The 20319-nt window shown below is 46.2% G+C and overlaps 1 protein-coding gene across 1 annotated transcript in view; it reads left to right on the forward strand.

Annotated features, from left to right (window-relative positions):
• The first annotated feature begins 5123 nt into the window (after positions 1–5123).
• The window catches only part of LOC142786801 (uncharacterized), a 172616-nt gene continuing 157420 nt past the window's right edge, over positions 5124–20319 (forward strand). Inside the window, exon 1 of the mRNA XM_075884448.1 lies at positions 5124–6120. Coding sequence (XP_075740563.1) covers positions 5619–6120 — 502 coding nt within the window. The 5' untranslated portion in view covers positions 5124–5618. The remainder of the gene's footprint in view (positions 6121–20319) is intronic.

Consider the following 20319-nt stretch of genomic DNA (forward strand, 5'->3'; position numbering starts at 1 on the left):
AACTTGGGCATGGATTAAGCCCATTCAGTCGTATAAATTTTAGGGCTATGTTTTTTTCATAGACAGCCCCTGCCAATAACCGAATAATGTACGTAAGTTATCCGCTCAAGTGGGTAGCTACATCAATTACGAAAGGCTCCATAATCCCGACCCATATTAAAATCGCAGCAGCAAGCAAAATGCACCGCATTAAAAGCAATCTTTTATCATATAACAGTCTTCAAAAGCAAACAGCATTTTGATCTGTCTCGTGCATGAAAAATTACAAATGCGATACCTAATGTAATTTAGTAACTGGAATATGCTAAAAAAAAAGAACTAGAAGAATGCAAGCTATTAAAAAAGTAGCACAAGTTTTTTGAACAAATAAATCTGTTTTTTTTTTGCGTATAGAAATAAACTTCGGGCTAAAATATTGTTACATAAAGTTTTGTGCAGGTAAATTTGTGCAGGTTTTGTCCAGGTAATTAGTACAGAGGCATTATTATCATATATGAGGCATCGGAAAATGGAGTATCCGTTCCGATAGGCGAAAATATTTAGTAAGCTTTGGAAGTAAAAAATTGTTTTCTTAGTGGGCGACTATCATAAGCTCAAAGAAAACTGCACTTAGGTATTTAAAACACTCATAAAGCTCATATTCAAATATGCCGCTTCCATAAAATACCAACTCCACCAAATTTTACACGTCAACAGTGGATGACCTTTTAAGTGAAAAACACGTTTATTTCGCGCATCGCCGCCATGATAGGAAGTTGTCATCGTTGTGTCAGCTGCACTTTGTGTGAAAAATACAGAGTAACCTGGGATGCATCTACTATAACGTTCCTAAAGAGGGACGCTTTGTGTAGGTTGTGTATTGATAGTCTATGGGGTCATTCTTTGGGAACGTGACTATAACAAAGGCCGAGAATTTCCAAACAAAACATCATTAGATTGTAAGTAAAAATAAATATAATAAATTAAGTATATTGGTTGCTTGTTACTAGACTAATGCCCTTAGTTACTCGCATTGTACTGCGCAGAAACAACCATATTTGCACTATTTCAGCGCGTCCCCGAACGGAGTGGACGCATTACTTTACGTAAGCGAAATTCAAAACGATAATTTTTGCCTGCTTTGCTTTTGAGCACGATTGTAGCACGCACATAAATTTGAGGGCTACATTTATCAAAATATATGTATGTGCTAGAATCATGTAGATGTACTTTAACATTTTCAACGATTAGTTCGCGCAACAAAGCAAAAGCGCTGTTGCTACTCAACAAACTTGAGCGGAGTTTTCCCATGCGTAAAGACTAAGAAAATAACTGGGCTGTACATACCTTGACAATACGGTTGCAAAAGAAAAAAAAACGTGGTGTGAACCATACATATGTTCATTTCAACATGGATGTTACCAGCGCAGTAGTCATAGCCACAAGTTTTGCAATAAATGGGCTAAGAATCGTAAAAAATTGCTGTAGCCACGTTTAATGATTGCCTGAGATTAGTGTAAACGGCTAAAAGTTTCAAATGCACTCCTATTTTTATTGCGCAATTAACGCTTTAAAGAAAGACTGTTTTCGTGCTTGTGATAGTGTTGGATTTTACATGTGTATGCAAGGCATTACAATCCTGCGGCAACATTCTTCGTCTCCATTTATAGGTTCCAATTAAGGAAGTCATATCACCTAAACTTCATGAATTCTTTAAAAACTTTGCCAAATTGGTGGTGCTGCTTACGTACAAGTAACATAAACTTCAATATCCTAGACACAAGGCCGAAAAAAAAAACCGGAAGCGGAAATTTTTTCTTCATCCTTCAATTGCCGTAGACGTAGCAATATATAAAGTGCGAATATCCTCCGCGACATCAAAGGCGGCCGACCGCATAGAAGCAGAGCGATATGGAACCAGCTTCGGGCGATTGACACAAAAGACACCGCCTCTGCTACAGTGCCAAAGAATACAGAGCAACGGGAGCCGCATACATTTTTCGGACGTGCGCATTTGGAAACATGTCGGGCGACAAGCGACGCTGGTCAAGCAATTCTCGCCACACGGCGGGAAAAAAAAAACCGCAGAAACAACGCAGCGTAAGCATTCCTCCAGCAAACGCAACGGTGTATGAAGAAGAAGCTCAAAGAAAAGAGAGTGGCGCATACACGAAGATGCAGCACGTTAAGGATAAAAAAGCAAAGTCCTGTTGGAGAGGAGGAGCAGGAGGCAAAGAGGGATGCGTGTTATCGATCCGGAGATCCTTTCCTTGCGCGTGTGAGGAAAGGAGTGCTCGCGTGGGAGGACAAGAGGGTGGCTGGCGAAGAGAAGATGGTTGCAAGGGGGAGGGAATCTCCCCAGTTCCCCACATCCCGTATTTCCCTACCCCCTCCCTCCGGAGAGACGCGCTGGCTGCCGGCTCTCGACGTATCCCCCGCCGTTGACGCACACACAGTGCCGAAAGCTGGCCGTTGCGGACGCACCGCAAGGAGCGGCCGAGGCCCGTTTCCTCTCGCCGTTTTGAAGCCACCGCGGAAAAGTCCCCCGCGAAACGCGGCACATACGCCGTAGTCGTCGACTGTGGCAAGCGCTGGCCGCATCTGCTGCTGCAGTCGGCTGTACGTGACGTGGTTTCTTCGGGATCCTCGATTGTCTTCGGTGAACCAACCGGGATCTGCATCCTCGAGGGATTGCGCCGCTTTCTCTCGGCGAGTGGGAGTTGCGTTGTTGCTGCGCTCGCTTCACAACAACGCGTGTCGGCGTTGACCTGACAGGTGAGCTTCGGAGTCGCCACGTTTTCTTCAAATGTGCGGAGGCATTTGCTTGCATTACTCGGTGTTATTGAATTATTTTGGTAGGTGCCTCTCATCTTTCTTTAGTAGATATATATGATGACAGTAGACTGCAACGCAGGCGTGACACGAAAAGCTCTTCAAATCAGGCAGATGCGTGTTCTCTTTTGTTTGTTATCCGGTGTATCATCCTGTAGCGCTGTCATGTCTACAGCAAAGCGGTAGAGAAAACTAAAACCAAGTGCCGCCTTTCCGTTGAAGGGCAAGTATTCGATCTGATCGATAGTCACATAGTATGTAACCAGCAATCTTCGTAAAAGCTGCAACAACAGTATCAATGCCCTCAAGTGCAGCTATATCAATAATACATGCGCTTCAGAAAAATAGTGCAGTCATGTATGGCAAACGGACGTGCCCTTGATAGGTGGGAATTGCCCTTGTGAGTCTCACTATAAGTGCCAAGAGCTGTTTATTGAAGTTCCTGTTAAAAAGAATTGCACCAAATGACACAATCAATACGTTTGGCTATTCTTACTTATATTTTATATTCCATGTCGACGATAGTTGTTAGCACATATATAAAAACTGTCCTTTATACCGACTCAAGTCAAGCGATAGATAGCACGTGCTTGTGTTCGTTACAAAATATGTTCATGTCATACGCATTGGCGAATCCTGTCAGCAGGTTCATTGTTCATAACATTTCTCATGACACAGATAGATTCAATATTCTTGAAAGAATGACTATTCCTAGCAAATCTGCGCGCTCAAAAGAATGATAGTTTCAGACGGTATCAGTTTGCAAAAAAAAAGGATCTGTTTTTATAGTAAGTTTAACTCGCTGCATGAGCGGTGCGTGCAAGTAAACGACACGACAATGCAAGGACAACATTCAAGTGGGCCTCACTGCTGTTGTAAAGCCAATAAAATGTCGATAACATATAGAACTTCAGTGTGCCTGCAACGAGTGCTGGTTTTTCTCTTCAACAGCTGCTGCGGCTGTGAGAAAAGGGCCTAAGGTCGTTTATTGAGGAGACTCCTGGGAGCGTCGACAAGGGAGCTTCAAAAGGAAAAGAGCCACCTGAAGCGGGAAGATGATTTGGTTTATGTACTTCGGACGCCGACAGAGCTTCGGGCAGCGGAGGAGAAGATGGAGCTGGGTGTCTGGTTCGTACGACAAGTCTCCACGGGAAGACACTTCGCCTCGCTACTACCGCAACCATCGGGCCGTGTTTTAGCCGCGACGCCATCGCCAAAAGCATGCGGCTCGTTAGGCGTAGCCAGGCAACTCTGGGAGACACGTTCTGGCGTTTAGAGTGCCACGAAGGACACAGTGTATTGGCAGGCAGGCCGCCCGGCAACTCTTAAGACTCCGCTGGGAACCACCTGCGCTTCGAGACGTGGAGGCACTACAGCCTCTCATGATTCAAAGTGAGAGAGACGGAGAAGCTAAACACGATAAGCAGTCAATCCTCAACCCTGTGTGTATGATTGCATTGTGTGTGTATGTGAAGCGCCAAACAATCCTTGGTTCATCGTCATCATTGCCAAAAAGACCAATCGTGATCTCCTCCGCCAAGAGTCACCGCCAAAGCTCAAGCGTTCGACTCGAGAGCACCTCTTTCAAATCGTGTCTTCGTTTTGTCGGCACGTAAAGTTCAAACTTCTTGTTTCTTTCGCTGGTGCGCATTGCTCAAGAAAACGGCGCACGCACGAAGAAGACGAGAGAGAAGCGCCAGCCAATACCTAGCATTTTTTCGCAGGCCCAGACTACTAAGGGCAGACAGTCGAAGCTTGCTACAAGTGGACATTGTTTACATCAGTACAAGCAGTTGTTCTGTTTAATTGCATTCACCAAGCGGGTGGTCCGATTTTTCAACCTTCGAGAAAAGACGACGCAACAACAACCCAAGCAAAGCAGATCAGAAGTCGATCAGCTGCTGCGGCAACTGTTTCTGGGTTGCACAAGGACAAACGATTTCTCTTCTTTGGCGATCGTTGACTAATGGACTGGAACGGTACTAGACGGCCCGACTGAGCAAAGAGAAAAACATCTGCACGAACAACCCATCGCGCTCTGGCTTTCCCTGGAGGAAAGGAGACGGCGCCAAGAAAATTCGCCTCACTGCTTCCCTCCAGGCATCGCGCAACAAAGCCACCAGGCTCAATGCTGAAGTCGATCTAGACAGCATCCATTCAATGCATCCAAAGCTCTTTAAAATTGTCGACGACAACTAGACGACCCTTCTTGGTTGTTGAAGAATTTTTCCCAACTGCTTCTCTTTTCATTTTTCTTTCAGTCTTCTTTTCTTTGCCCATTCAAAGTAAAGGATCGATAGATTTCGAGCTGAACTGGCGTTTCGCTTAGTTCATTGTTCTCCCAAAAGAAGAGCTGGTTTGCTCTTCCCTCCCAACTTCGCGAGTCGTGCTTCTTGTTACTTTGGCCGGTTTCGGGCGAGACAGTGCGCGTGTGTGGTGTTAAGACTCGGAGTGTGCCGGCCGCGAGACGTCGGGTCTGCAGCACCCGAGCCAAGGCCGTCACGCTGTGGACTTTATACACGCTCCACCTGGTCTCGCAACCAGCTCGAGCAGCCGCAGCTGCCGCCCTCGCAGCGAGCCGAGACCCCGCGGGAACAAACAACGCCGGTGGCAGCGGCGCACCGCCGACGCGACAGTCGATCCCACTACGCCAGCTCACTCCGTACGACGTACCGTTCGTGCCCGTTCCCACACCGCCACCACGTCGTGCCACTAACACGCTGCCACATCGCGGCTGCCTAACGCTCAGCCACCGGCCGTACTCGACACTAAACCGCCACGCCACGTTCGCCGAACCCGTGGCAGAGATGGCTGGCACCAGCAGCAGCGCCGGCGGGAGTGGCAGCAGCGCAGGCGGCAGCGGCACCAGTGTCCAGCCGCCGCGCACGCTGCCCCCGACGCCACGCTTCAAGAGCTTCAGTTCGTCTTGCCTGCACAGTCCGACGACCGAGCTGCACACGTACTCGGACGTGTCGCCCACTGACTTGGCGGCCACGCCCACGTGGCAGGATCGGCCGACGTCTCGCTTCGTGTTCTCCATCTCGCCGCCCAGGGCCTCCTCGTGCCTGGGCAACCAGAGCCCGCAAGAGTACCGGCCCCTGTGCGCGTCGTCCGGCGACGGCGAACGTGCCAGGGGCGGCAGGGGTGTGCGCGGAGGAGGACTCGGCACAGCGACCAAGGAGGAGGAAGAGGAGGACGTTAGCCGGAAGGCGCGCTGGATCATCATTACCACCGCCGTGTCGCTCTTTGTGATGAGTGTGCTCCTCGTGGGCATCATGCTCCGGCTGGCACCCGTCATCGACGACCTCGGTGAGTAGCGACGAGCTATGAGTCTATATATGTCTGCCCACTCCGTATATAGAAGCGGAGATCCTAACACTTACTACATCTCCCTCCTAATTTTAGTACTGGAGTGCTACTCATTCGTTGGCTAATCGCGTTTCTCGTTTTCACACTTCATTTTTGATGACAAACTCTAATTTTCAACAACTATTGCCTTGTCCACCATTCTCTTGGCGTAGCGTGAAACCTCACATTGACTTGAATGATGTAAATGATAGTCCGTGATCTGCTGTTTTACTGTAGGATTTTCAGTAAGAAAAAAAAATTTCCTATTCACTTTGAGAATACGCATAACGTTACTTTAATAGACATCTTCTAATATAAAGTTGGTTGGATTTATAGAAATATTTGGGCACTGCATTGATTATCAGGTTAATACATCTTGTTTAAATCATAATCAGTTTAGAATTCTTGCTTGGTTCACTGCACAGATGATATAACTGCATTTCCGGTCAGTAAAAGTGTTTGTTTCCGTTTGATTGCAGCCACCAGATGTAGTAACTGCGAATAAACACGAGCCAAAGATAACACCGCTCTCGTAATGAATGACTTTGTGACCATCTATATGCGGTTTCCTTGCCAACGCCCTGTGTGCAGCGGCGGCTACACTGCGTACGACCGTGTGAATGCATATGCGAAAGTGATTACGAAGTGATATATATAGTGCACTTAACTAAATTATTTTTACTTTACCACGTGTAACTTTTTTTAAAGTATAAGCAACACAAATCTTCGAAAGGTCATTATCATGCCTGTACAAAATATTGTCGTAAGTACAACATATTAAAACACTACGTCCTAGAGAATGAACCGAAGAGTTGAGGCACAACTGTTTACAAATTTATGCGGTAAGTCCCTGCAAATTTTAAAGAAACGTCCTATATACACAATGTGGAGTTCCTTAGAAACGTTGATGCTGTATAATATCAACCGCGAAGGCATTCCGGGAAAATATTGATCTGACATTTCGCGTCCCATTTTAGCATTCTAGTACGTCGTAAATTTTGGTGCATAGCGCATCATAAAATATGGAATTTGGCTGTGATACTTTCGGCTTTGCACACATGTAACATTACAGGGCACTCGTCTTCGTGTTCTCATAGTTTTTTGTCCTGCATTTTTTTTTGTGCCGCTCTTAACTGTGAACCCGCACTAACTCGCCCAATTGTCAGTATCACATGGGTATCTTCAGTTTGTTGATTATCTATAGTTAATTCACAAAGAACGTAAAATACAAAGACGAGAACGTAGTAGTCATCGGTGTGTTTGTATCCTCTTTCTTCCTTGTCCTTCGTAATCATTTAAGATTGCCTAGCAGCGTTGTGCTATCTTAAAAAGGCGGAAATTCCAACCGTTATGTGATGTATCACACGTGGTTTTCGTGCAGCATTCCTTCACGTCTAGAATGCGGAGCGTCGTTTAAAATGTATCGTGTACCTCACCTAATTCATTACCTATACATACACATACATATCGAGCGCCATTGTTGGTAAACACCTCATGCAATTCAAATAAAAGGCAGTATGGCCACCCTATCATAATAAACATGAAGGACCGAAGTAACTAAGCAGACGGGCGTCGCAAAAGTTTTCCAACCAGAGCTTCTTAAGACAGTGGTGGCAACGACGAAACAACGGAGATTATTCCAGCTTATAGTGGAAACCCGCTAGGGGTGCCGCCGGTTCAGGATGTCGCCTCACTGAACCGTGATGCGCCTGCTTCCGAGGTCCGGGAACAGGCTCGCGAGCTTTTCCCCGCGGCGACAGCATTTCGTATAGGGTGCCGAAAACGAGGCGCGCGGCGACAAATTATCCGCGTTGACAGAGGTGAAAATGAGGCGCTCGCGCTCTTGCGCTGAAGAAGACAGGCCGAGCGGGCGCCTTGGAAGCCAAAGTGCAGCCGCCCGAAAATAAGAAGCCAGCTTGCCGATTTCTTTTACTGTCGTTTTTTTTTTCTGGGGGGGGGGGGGGGGGGTGTTCCTGTAAGAACTGCGGGGTATTGTAATGTCACTCGGAGCTGTTTTCGTGGCTCTGACTTGAGAACCCGATTCCGGGACCATCTTCTGATTGCAAAATAACGAAAAGACGCGGCAGCCTGGCGACATCCGAAGAGCGTTTCACGCAGACGTGACCACGAAACGGTCTTCTTCTTCGCTTTGTAGTCGAACGAACGACGGGCAAAAGTGACGATGAAGCCTCTTCGAGAATCAGGCGCTGCAAACTGTGCGTGCGTGCTGGAATGAAAGAAGCGAAGGATTGTTGCTGGAAGAGGGTTGGAGAAGGGAAAAAAGAGGACAGGGGCACCGCCCTAGGAGACAAATTGGGTTTTCGCACATCATCCCACAACACCGCTTGGGCGCCCGGTCAACGACACATTCCCGTGGTGCCGGCACTCGCCGAGGACACAACAGCGGTAATTCGCGTGATGCGAGCCTGGGCAGCATCCATTTCGGGAAAAAGAGAGACAGAGAGAAAAGTAGAAGAGAAGTAAACATCCTTTTCCGCTTCTTCCATATAGAATACCTACACAGAAAACAAGGAAACCAGCTTTTTTTTTTTCAGAAAACAAGTAGAAACGACACAGATGCGACGTACAAAAGAACAAGGCGTGACTTTTGTTCAGCGAATACAGAAATTGCACCAAGCTCGCCCAGGAGGTGCTTGTGCTATTGAGCTTCTGTTGTGTTTGTGTGTTATTGTGCTCCTTTCTCTTAAAACGACACTTCGTTTTTCGAGAAAAATGTCGGCGGCTCCGGATACCCGTTGAAGGCGCCAAGTCTAGATCCTTCTCGTAGGGGTGAGAAATTAATGACCCTAATTCACGCGCCACCTCATCAATCATACGAGAAGCGTGGCCTTAAACCGCACTCGGGCGTGTCGGGCTAGGACTTTGTAGGTCACAAGGATTCTGTTACATTAACCAGAAACAAGATGTTCGAGTGGCAGCAAACTTTTCTCCGAGGATTCTTAGACACCAAAGAATCCCCCCCTTTTGTTGATTACAGTGTCCTTCATACAATGCAAGTGTTTCGCAACAGTGCTTTCGACGATCATCGCCGTTCTCGACGCATTATCAAGAGCACAACTCATCATTACTAGCCATCAGCTCATGATTGACTTGAAAGGAAATTCCTGCTTTTTCTTTTTTTTTTACGGTTCATCTTATCACGAAAGATCCCCATGATGCAGCTTATTTTCCTGTATGCAATTACTTAGTTCATGAGTTAGCCAATTTTGAACGTCACCAAGACAAATTCACGAGTTCCAAGAAGTCACAGGAACAAAAATGACAGAAATTTTATGTTGCACTTTGTTACAATGTTACACCAAATACTAACTTGCAGTATTCATGGTGTTCTAACGAGGAATCCGCCTTTCTTTTTTTTTTTTGCTTGTGTGGTAGCACTTGTCAAAATATGTATTGCTCAGTCTTGAAGCGTTGCCCTACGGCCCTCATGGGCGAAAATGAAAAATAATTTCAATCCTACCCTTCCAATGTGTTCGATTACACGCTATTAGTCGCGATTACACGTATTTATAAACCACGCTCCCCCAAAGCATGTATTTTTCTATTCATTATTTTCTTTCTTTCCGGCTAAAGGTACATTTGCATGTTATTGCCAAGCCGCTACAAGATAACAAATCTGTTATTTCTATATCTAGCCAAGTTGATGCCTTCGCAAAACCTTGTCTCGCAAGAAAACGACCCATAACCTGGTCTGCATTCGAGAACGTTGAAACAGAAATTTCTGCTTAACGCACATTTAGTGTTGTGTTTTTTTAATGCAAAACTCGACCTTTTTAGGTACCCCAAACTCTAGAAACTATTTAAAGAATCATAACTCATATTTTTTGCCCGACGTGAGGTATAAAGGTACAATAAAAAGAAAAATTGGTTTTTCGATGCGAAGCAGCTCTTTGATTCACGTGTGTAACGCCGTACGTACGTGCATCTGTACGAATGCGCCACAACGCGTTCTCCTCGCCGCTGCTTTTGGAGCGGTGCCAAGCAGGTCACGCCACAACTTCGCGTTGACGTCACGCTCCCCTCGCACGCTTCCCTTGCAGGTACGCGCTGACGTCCCTCTCTCCCTCAGCCGCAGCACGCTCACCGCAGCGCCCGCAGCTGCCACTTCGACGTTGTGTGCCTGCAGGAACCTCTCAGCGTGCACTTCACCGATCAAGGCGAAACGCACGCCTGCTCCGGTACAGCGCCCGTGTCTCGCTCTGAAGGAACCATGACTACAAAGTCTTGCCAAGCGATTCAATGAAACTAACACGAAACCCATCCCGCATTCCCGTGTCTTTGAGCTTCAATACAAACGTTTATTCGAGTAAATGCTATACTAAGTTTCACTGCGAGCCGCTCTGCCAGCAGCCGCGTCGGCGCCCGTTTCAACCGGGTCAACGCCATGCGCACCGCTCATTCTTCACATTCTCCGGGGAGATGGTCCACAATTTTCTGCTTTCCCCCGTTTCAATATTACCCTTTCACTATTCCGAAATCACTGCTCTCGCATCGGGGAGGCACTTCGTAAGCGAAAACGTGCAAAAAAGAAAAGCGAGTGATGACTTCATCTTGAAATTTGTGCGCCTAACGCAATGATGTCATAAATTTTGACGTTCTTTACTGCGGCCTACGTGGCTTCCAACGGGCAAAAATAAAACCCAATCTCTGCTGAAGGGGTGACAGGCCTAACATACAAAGTTTGGGAAGTTTCGCCGACCCAGTGCCGGCAAAATACGACAAATTTGCTCTGATTGTTTTTTACGTCGCGCGCACTGATTTTGGCGGGAAATAAAAGATATATTACTTTCACCTTGGTTACCCTGTAATATAGGACTTATGACGGTAAAATTAACGACGTTACTGTTGAAAGAAAACACTTTATCGACCTAATCACTGTGCCACTCTAGTGTCCATTTAAGTCACACAAAAGACAAAGATAGAAATAAGAACAAGGGAATTAATCGATAATAACGGTCGCAGAAGTGATCGTTTACAGTTGGTTGAAATTGGTGGCCAGTCGTCTGATACTGCAGCAGTGTTATCTGGTGTTCCACAAGGTTGTGCCCTAGCCCCAGTTCTTTTTCTAATAATCATCAACAACCTACCCGCTAATATATATAACCACATCAGATTATTCGCTGATGACTCCATTATCTATGATATGACTGACACGCATGAAGATCCCCAAGCCCTTGACTACGCTTTACAAACCGTAACAAGATGGTGCTCAGACAGGAAAATAACAATAAGGGGGCGCTGAAACACTTCTTCAAGCAACCATGGAATGAATTCACTGAAAGAGCTTACTGCCTCACGATTTCAACACCGAGAGAGAGAGAGAAATAAATAAAAAGAAGAGACAGGTAGGTTAACCTAGAAAAACTGGTTTGCTACCCTGTACAGGGGTGGGGAAAAGGGTCGGAAAGAGGATAGAGATATAGATATATAAAATAAATTAGAAAAAATTCACATGCGCACACACTCAGGGACTTCCGATCACAGTCGTTTGAACTGGCTGGTTGAACGCAAGAAGCGCAGGAGCGCCTTCACAGCCTTATTTTGCGACATAAAGTCCTGTCGGTAGTGCAGGATTCTTTCTTCCGAAAAAGTCTGGTTGTCCAGTTCATCTAGTGCATTGCGGAGTGACTGTCTCTGCGAGCAGTACTGTGGGAATTCACACAGAATTTGACAAGTTGTTTCGTCACTGCAGCAATGGTCGCATGCAGCAGTGTCATCCATTCCTATACGGAGTGCGTACGCATTGGTAAATACGACGCCCAACCATAATCTACACAGCATGGTAGCGTCTCGTTGGCGCAATTCCGGAGGAATTCGAAGACTGAGGGTTGGGTCGAAGGTACATAACCGTGCATGGATGAAATGTGACTCGTTCTATTCTGACGTAGTGCGCTTGTGAGCAAGCATGTGGAGTTTCCGTGCAGCGTCAGTTCTGGAGAGTGGAATTGATATTTGATCATTCTCAGTATGGGCAGAACAGACAGCTCGATCGGCCCATTCATTGCCAATTATTCTACAATGACTTGGAAACCATTAAAAGGCTATTTTATGTCCTTTCTGAATTAATTGGTGAGTCTTTTCTGCAATCTCTAATACCAGCTGTTTCTATGGGCCGTGGCGTAAAAGTGATAGAAGGGATTGCAGTGCCGCCTTTGAGTCACTGAAAATTGTCTGTTTTTGTGGCTGTTGATCGCTGATGAATTACAACGCGGCACGAAGAGCTGTGAACTCTGCTCCCGTTGATGTCGTAAGGTGGGAGGTCTTGACTTTTCCTGTCGTGTCTTTTATTGGTATAACAAATTATGCCGTTGAACTCTTCTGTAAAACAGAGTCATTGGTGTATACGTGTATACAGCCTTGATACGTCTCGTATAACAAGAGCAGAGCAAGCTGCCTAAGAGCAGGTGACGACATATCTGCTTTTTTCTGGATGTCGGGTATAGTTAGCCTGATGTTAGCCTGAGTCAGGCACCAGGGAGGAGTCGAAAGCCTGGCGGAGGGTGTGAAGCATGTTGGCGAAGAATCATGATATGTGATTACCGTATGGCAAAATGACGAACGTGGTCTGTCTGCTGGTAAAGAGGCTAGATGGTGGCAGGTTGTCCGAGCAATGCCATGTGTCGTGGGTGCCTCAACGTCGATATGTGTCGTGATGAGGTGGTCAGCGGGGATTGCTATAGTAGCCATTGTCGACGCACTACGAGGCAATCTGAGGCAAGCGCCTCAGATTGCCTCGTAGTGTCTGGGACTGAAAACTCGTAGTATCTCGTAGTGTCTGGGACTGAAAACTCTGTAGCGTTCGTAGGCTTGTTTTGCTTGCATTGGTCAATTCCGGCAAGCTGTACAGCAGGAAACCGAGAAAAAGTACCCTGTACAGCTGTATTGTTGCAGTGGGAGACATTCCCCAAGTCTTGCCTGCAAAGAACTTCAGTATATTACAGATGTATATTAACCGTTTCTTCATGTACTAAACGTGATCACTCCATGATAGATTCCTGTCAATTATGACGCCCTAAATCTTGTGCGATCGAACGTATGGTACAGTTTGACCATTGATGCTTCTGGTGTACTTATCCATAGGCTTTCGTGTAAAAGCCATGAGGGCGCATTTCTCGGAAAAAATGTTCAAGCCTCGATTTTGGAGGTAACGTAATGTTTCAGTGGCAGCTTTTTGAATTCTCCCTCACAACTGCAGGCGTGTTACAGCCGATGCCCAAACGCAGATATCATCTGCATACATTGATAGCCTGACTATGCTTGGCAGATGCCCAATGAGAGCAATTAGCGTAAGCTTGAACAGCACAGGGCTGAGTACGCCACCCTGGGGGACGCTACGGTAGCTGTAATGTGAAGAGGTATGACCGTCTTCAGTGGTCACAAAGAAGGATCGCATTGACAAATAACTACGTATCCGGCAATACATCCGGCCACCTACTCCTACATCTTCGAGAGCGGTGAGGACAGCTTCATGCGTAACGTTGTCATACGCCCCTTTGACGTCTAGGAACAAAGATGCGCAGAGACGCTTACGGCCTTTCTCGTGTTGGGCGTAAGTGACCAGGTCGACTACGTTGTCAATCGATGATCGACCACGCCGAAATCCTGCATTGGCGTCTGGGTAGATGTTGTTGCACTCCAAGTACCACTCCAGGCGTCCCAAAGTCATCCTCTCCATAGCTTTGCCTACACAACTGGCCAATGCGATCAGGCGATAAAATGTGAGCTCCAACGGTGACTTGCCTGGCTTCAGAAGTGGAACTAGGCGACTTGTCTTCCAGCTTGTCGGGAGCGTTTCATCTTGCCGGAATTCGTTGTACAACTCCAGGAGCAGGATTCTCGCGCGTTCGCCCAGATGACAAAGGGCCCTATAAGAAATTCTATCGGGTCCTGGTGCCGACGTGTGTCCACACAAAGCTAGTGCTGCTCTGAGTTCAACGATGGAAAAAGGCATATCCATGCGGGAATCCAGTGTTTGTGGACAGTTGGTCGAGGGCAATAGGCTATTGGGCACTGCGAGTGGCCCAGATTTCAACGCCAAAATATTCAAGAACCTGTTCCGTGCGAGTGGAGTCACAAAGCTTTGTCACATGCTGCAGTTGCATTCTCTCTTCTCTCGTCCCAACGAAAGCGCTGGAAGCTAAGCAGGGGGGGGGGGGATGACAGGGCCACAGAAAAACGTGACGCGCGCTTCGTGACCTTGAGCACTTTTTTTTTCTTCGGATGCGCGGCTTTACCAGTGCGATCGCGCGCGCGCGCGTGGATAAGTAGCAGCCTCCCGCGGCAATCTCTGTAACGAGCGAGCGTGTCATGTTCAAATCACCCAATGGCTGATGGATGGGCTAGCTATGTGTGATTGTTGGCTATATTGCGTGATTTGTCGAGAGAAGAAAAAGCAATTTTTAGCTGAATTTTATCATTTATTGTGAATTCTAGGCCGCACGCTGCGCTGTAATTTTTGGCTCGCGTGTTGTCGGGAGCCTCTACTACCGATCGGCAGTGATTTCTTACCATGCTCAAAAATTGTTGCAGGGCCCCTTTGATTGCAAAAAATCAACACCACTCATTGTCTCGAGGAAAAACAACAAATCGTTATACCCGTACAAAATTATTGGCACTGAATTAAGTGCCATCAGTGAACATAAATACCAGAAATTAACTATATGTGAGGACCTTAGATGGACTAATCACATAAACAGCATACCAGCGACCTCGCTCAAACGATTCTTTTTCATCCGACACCGCCTTCGATTAGTTCCTATAGATAGCAAACTCCTGACTATGCATTCATCAGACCAATACCCGAACACGCAAAGATCGTATGGTTTCATTTTTATAAACAAGACATCTCTAAACTTGATGGCGTACAGAGAAAGGCAGTAAGGTTAATTTTTAACACATATGGGCCCCATGTTTCACCTGCCGTGTAGATAGAAAGTGGCATTATAGATTCCCTCCAGTGCCGAGCCTAAATAGCTAGAGTTAAATTTATGGACTTACTTCTTCATGATAAAACGAATATTGATGTCACTCACATCATAACAAGTTTACGAACACAATCTACAAGACATAACCATACGTATATGCTTATGGAATACACCTTTCATATGGACTGTTTCGAAAATTCTTTTTTTTCATTGGCCCTAGTAGAAGGGCATAACCTCCCCTCACATATCATAGAAATCACATAACTACCGCAGTTTTTAAATGCACTTGAAGGGAATGATGAATTCTGCAAGACAGTTGTTTTCTGTTTTTTTTCCCTCTTATTGACATGTGACCTATCGAGAGGGGTTTTTTTTTATATGCCTTCCTGCTATTATCCCTCTGGGATTGGCAATATTCCCAAATAACTGAATTACAAAAGAAAATAAACTTGAAATTTTAGGCAAATGGAGCAAGTGGATTAAGGTAGGACATGGACCCACGTTTTTGCGTCTTGCGCATTAAATTGAGCATGGCACTGTTTTCGCGGCCATTTTTCTCTGTATTTGTATGTGGTAAAATTTATTCTGGGAGTGTTAGCCAGCGCCATTACTCACGGTCATGGCAGTAAGTATTGAACCGCTTCTGTCTTCCATCTTTACGCCGTAGGTGAGTTTCCTATTGGCTGAATGCGACTGACGCTCCCAGAGTCAAGACAGTCGCTATGTAGTGGAACAGAAGAAGACGCGAGTGGTTCGACAAGTTATTCACATTCTAATTGAAACGAATGGCCAAACATAATTGAGGACACATTAGTGAATATTTCTTTATTTAACCAAAAGTATATAAATGGACGCAAGGAAAGAAAAATTACCAAGAATTGGGTTTTTTTTCTTCACAAGTTGGAATGCATGTAGAAACTAAAATATTATAAAAGTATCACCCACACATGCGATACTCCACATTACGAAATTAGGTTGCAGCATGATTCGGGTGTTCATGGCGTTGTGTCTGTTTACTCGAGCAGGTGTCTTAGCAGTAGCGGCTGACGAAGCACTCTCACCATTTGCTGGAAGACAGCGGCAACGCGCAGCACCACCAGCTGAGTCTTGGAATTATTCAGTGGGTGAAAGTGCTAGGCAGGTGTACTTGCAGTAGTTGAGAAGGTCGGAAGCAGGACTCCTTCCCGGAAGGCACAACTACGTGAGTTCCTCGTGCTAGTGTGCACTTGAACTCTATTTGTGCTCTACGTTCGGAAAACTGCACGCTGCGCTCATGGTCACTCAGTCACCTGTGCGTTAACGCTTCTTTCGTGGTGGAAGCCATCGTAGGCTCGGGCTCCAGCCCCCGAAGCTTGCTGTGTCATCCTTTCCTATGGTCCAACTGTCCCTTCGTTATGTGTAGAGCAAAGTAAAAAGATCACAGGGTCATTTGTGAATTTGCGTAACAAAACTTGTTAGACATGAGGGGGAGTCTATTTTACCACGTACTTTATATCAAGCGAATGTCGCTTTTTTTCTTAATTTTCTTTACACGTGAATTCTGCTTAAGTAAATTGAAGATGTAGCTTGTGCTGTGCAGTGATATTTGCGCTTTCTTTAGTTTCTCGCGTTACCATTGCATAGGATAAACTGACTGTGAGGCTTAAATGGGCGAGTCGGTTCATAGGAGTAGGAAGGATCAGAGCGAGGAATGCAAAGGATGAAGAACGCGCATCACCGTGGTGTATGGGATGTTCCTCGTCTGTGCTGTGCCTATTTATTCAGCAACGAACGTAAACGCCCACCAGTTTTTTTTTTATGTTTGCTTGTTCGTCTGTTTGTTTGCTGAGGCAAACGCCAAGAAGACGAAGTGAGTCACTTGTCACGACACTTCACCACTTGCCATAACACCACGAAGTCAACTCCCGTTCACGTAACTAATAAAGCCACCTTCAAAGCAAGAGGTCTAATGCTGTCGATTAATAACAGCTGGGCTGCAATATCGCTTGTGAGCAAGCATAAACAATTCTTAGCATTCTTACATGTGTTAAAGAAGCTGGCTTGGCTGTTAAACAGAAGTGCCTCACAGAAAGAGCACGCTTTACATGCCTGAAAACAGGGGACGGGTGTGTTCAGTTGGAACTTCGTTTTTGGGGAACCACCGCAAGCTCACTTACCAAATGCGACCACACGCTCATAAGATGTTCTAGAGAGAGAACGAGAGAAAATAAATTCAGAGACAGGGAGGTTAACAAGAACTTTAGCATCTGGTTTGCTACCCTGCACCAAGGGGAGGGGGAATGGGGAAGAAAGATGAGAAAGAAAGCGAAGAAAAAAAATAGGCGCGCGAGAAAAAACGAAAGCGGGGGTGCTATAGCCTATTCAAGAAGTCACTACCAAGCAAGAAGTTTAATAAGACCTTGACTGGCTTTCTCTGCGAAAACACGTCGTGTCGGCATTCAAGCACTAGCTGTTCTGATAAGAGTCTGCCGTGAAGGTGGGCTAACGCTGCAGGCAATATGCTGTAGCTCTTCCACGCATGGATGTGTTCGTAATATTTCTCAAGAAGTAGTACATTGCAACATTATTTGCGTGCCAACGTTTTAGGAAGCCTCGAATTCAAAGACAGGCTGTGACTTATGTCACACTGTCGTATGCGAGTATAATCTTAGGTTAAACAATATGTCAAATACAGAACGGATGCCTCATGTGGCTAACAGTATCTTATTATCTTGAATATTTCAGCAACACTTTAATTTGCTTCTGGTTGGCTAAGCAGGCCGGTCTTCTGCGCAGTTCACGACTGCGCACGTTTAGAAACTCCACTTTGGAGGCTTGGAGTCTAGAACCATTGAAACTGATCGGCAGAACCCGTGAATCATCTTGACGACGCCCTGCCTGTAGAATAGCTTGTAATGAGCTGGAGCTTCAGGCGTACGTTGAACTTGGCGTCGTCGGGCACATTCCGCTGCAGGCACTGAACGAGAGGAAACACTCGTTGGAGCAGAGCCATGGTGTTTGCACGGAACTGGTCACTGCGTATGAAGGCGGTGGTGATTATGTTGTTGTGACACCACAAGCGATTACATACCTTGCAGCCGTGGCCGAACGAGCGATCAAGGAAGAGGAAGTCACGCTTGAAGCACGCACCGCCACCACCAACCTCAAGCAGTGATTGATTTCGGTACGTCTCCACTTCTTCCCGCGCCCGCTCTGATTTCAAGTTTTTTTTTTTTTTTGCCACCACTTGCTTGCCGCCTCTGCTTCACGGGCTCCCACTTAGGAATCCGCTTGTCGACTAGCCCGCTTTTCTTCGGCTGCGTGAGCCCTCGCTGCTGGCACCTCCTCCGGATCGACGCTACTGCTCGCTTGCGATTCCTGCCGACGCTGCCGTCTTTCTTCAGTCCCGCGAGGTCTAGGTGGTGGGCCCGAATTGCAGCCGCGTTGCGAGCGATCCGCGTGACTGCAATCGCTTACAAGATGTTCATGCTGCGAAGCTGCATGAATACTTCCACTCACTAATCTTCCGATGATAAGAAAGGATTGATTGATTGATATGTGGGGTTTAACGTCCCAAAACAACTATATGATTATGAGAGACGCCGTAGTGGAGGGCTCCGGAAATTTAGACCACCTGAGGTTCTTTAACGTGCACCCAAATCTGAGCACACGGGCCTACAACGTTTCCGCCTCCATCGGAAATGCAGCCGCTGCAGCCGGGATTCGAACCCGCGCCCTGCGGGTCAGCAGCCGAGTACCTTAGCCACTAGACCACCGCGGCGGGGCATAAGAAAGGCAGCGTAACAAAAGCGCTTGCGCTGGACTAAAATACTATAGCGTACAGGCCAACTTATCCTAAGACTCATTATCTTTCGTTTTTTATTATTTTGTTTTCTATTTCTTCATTCTAGTACGAGAAACATAAAAACATTTTTTACAGCTCTGTACTTTTCCTAGACGTTTTTTTTTTCTTTCTTTCAATGCTCCTGCATTTTTTGTACGCAAAACAGCACCCCATTTATCTTTAACGAACGTCATCTATTTTCATTACTGTTTAACTTAGTTACGCCTTCATTTCTAAATACATCTTCTGTGAGCTTTGCGAAGCTTTTTCTTTTTCACTAGTTCCTCTATGTGCACCACTTTTTTTTCTTCGAGCATAAGTTCAGGAAACACGTTGCACGAACAAGAATCACTCGCATCATGGTGAAAAAGTAGCGTGGAAGTTTTATTCTGAGTCGCTCGCTGCTTTGTTTTTTTTTCTTGCATCTTTTCCGTCTTTTCAGGACAGAAGCAACCTTCAAGCATACTCAACTCGGGCGTACTAAAGGCCAGACATGCGCACTGAGCTTTCTTTTTTTTTATCTGCTGCGTGGGTGAGTTCGCCGACTCGAGCATGCAGGTACGTCGCGAGTGCCATTTTACGCGATATACTCGCACGGGCGCCCGATTCCCCTGAGGACCCACCTGTTCTCAGTTGAAAGGATTCCGCATTGCCATCATCGATTGGGCCGCAAAACATCGCCCGCGTTTCCACCACGATGCACGATATACATTAGGACCAGGCAGGCTGAGATATTTCTTTTTTTTTTCCTCGAGGAACATCGATGCCGTTTCACGACAGCCGGAGAGCGAACGAAGGTTATACTTAAAAAAGGTGGATTAGTAGCGCACGCTTGTTATTCGCTGGAGAGCAACCTCCGTACAGGGCCGATTGTGGAAGTCACTTAGACCTGGAAATCCCTTAAGTAACTAAAATGTCAGCAAGGGTGCTGTTGAAGAACCCAAATAATTTAGGGAACGTGTTTTCGGAGGTTATTTTATATACGTGAAGTTTAACGTCCCAAAGCCACCACATGATCATGAGAGATGCTGTAATGGAGGGCTACAGAAATTTCGACCACCTGGGGTTCTTCAGCTTGCATCAAAATCTGACCACACGGGCCAACAGCATTTTCGCCTCCATCGAAAATGCAGCCACCGCAGCTGAGATTCTGACCTGCGACCAGCAGCCAAGTACCTTAGCCACTAGACCATCTTAGCGGGGTTTGAGAGGTGATGTTTCGCTGAACCTTTTTTTGAACGCCAAAGAAAGAAATTTATTAAATTCGTGATGCGCTTAGCGTTGCCTTCGTCAGTTACTGACATTCAATTTTAATTATTTCAGAATATAACATGTGAAAAATGTTCCCAGCACGCTGAATTTCTAAAAATAATATAAAGTTTCTTGAAATCT

This window comes from Rhipicephalus microplus, unplaced genomic scaffold (assembly GCF_043290135.1).
Source record: "Rhipicephalus microplus isolate Deutch F79 unplaced genomic scaffold, USDA_Rmic scaffold_32, whole genome shotgun sequence".
Taxonomy (NCBI): domain Eukaryota; kingdom Metazoa; phylum Arthropoda; class Arachnida; order Ixodida; family Ixodidae; genus Rhipicephalus; species Rhipicephalus microplus.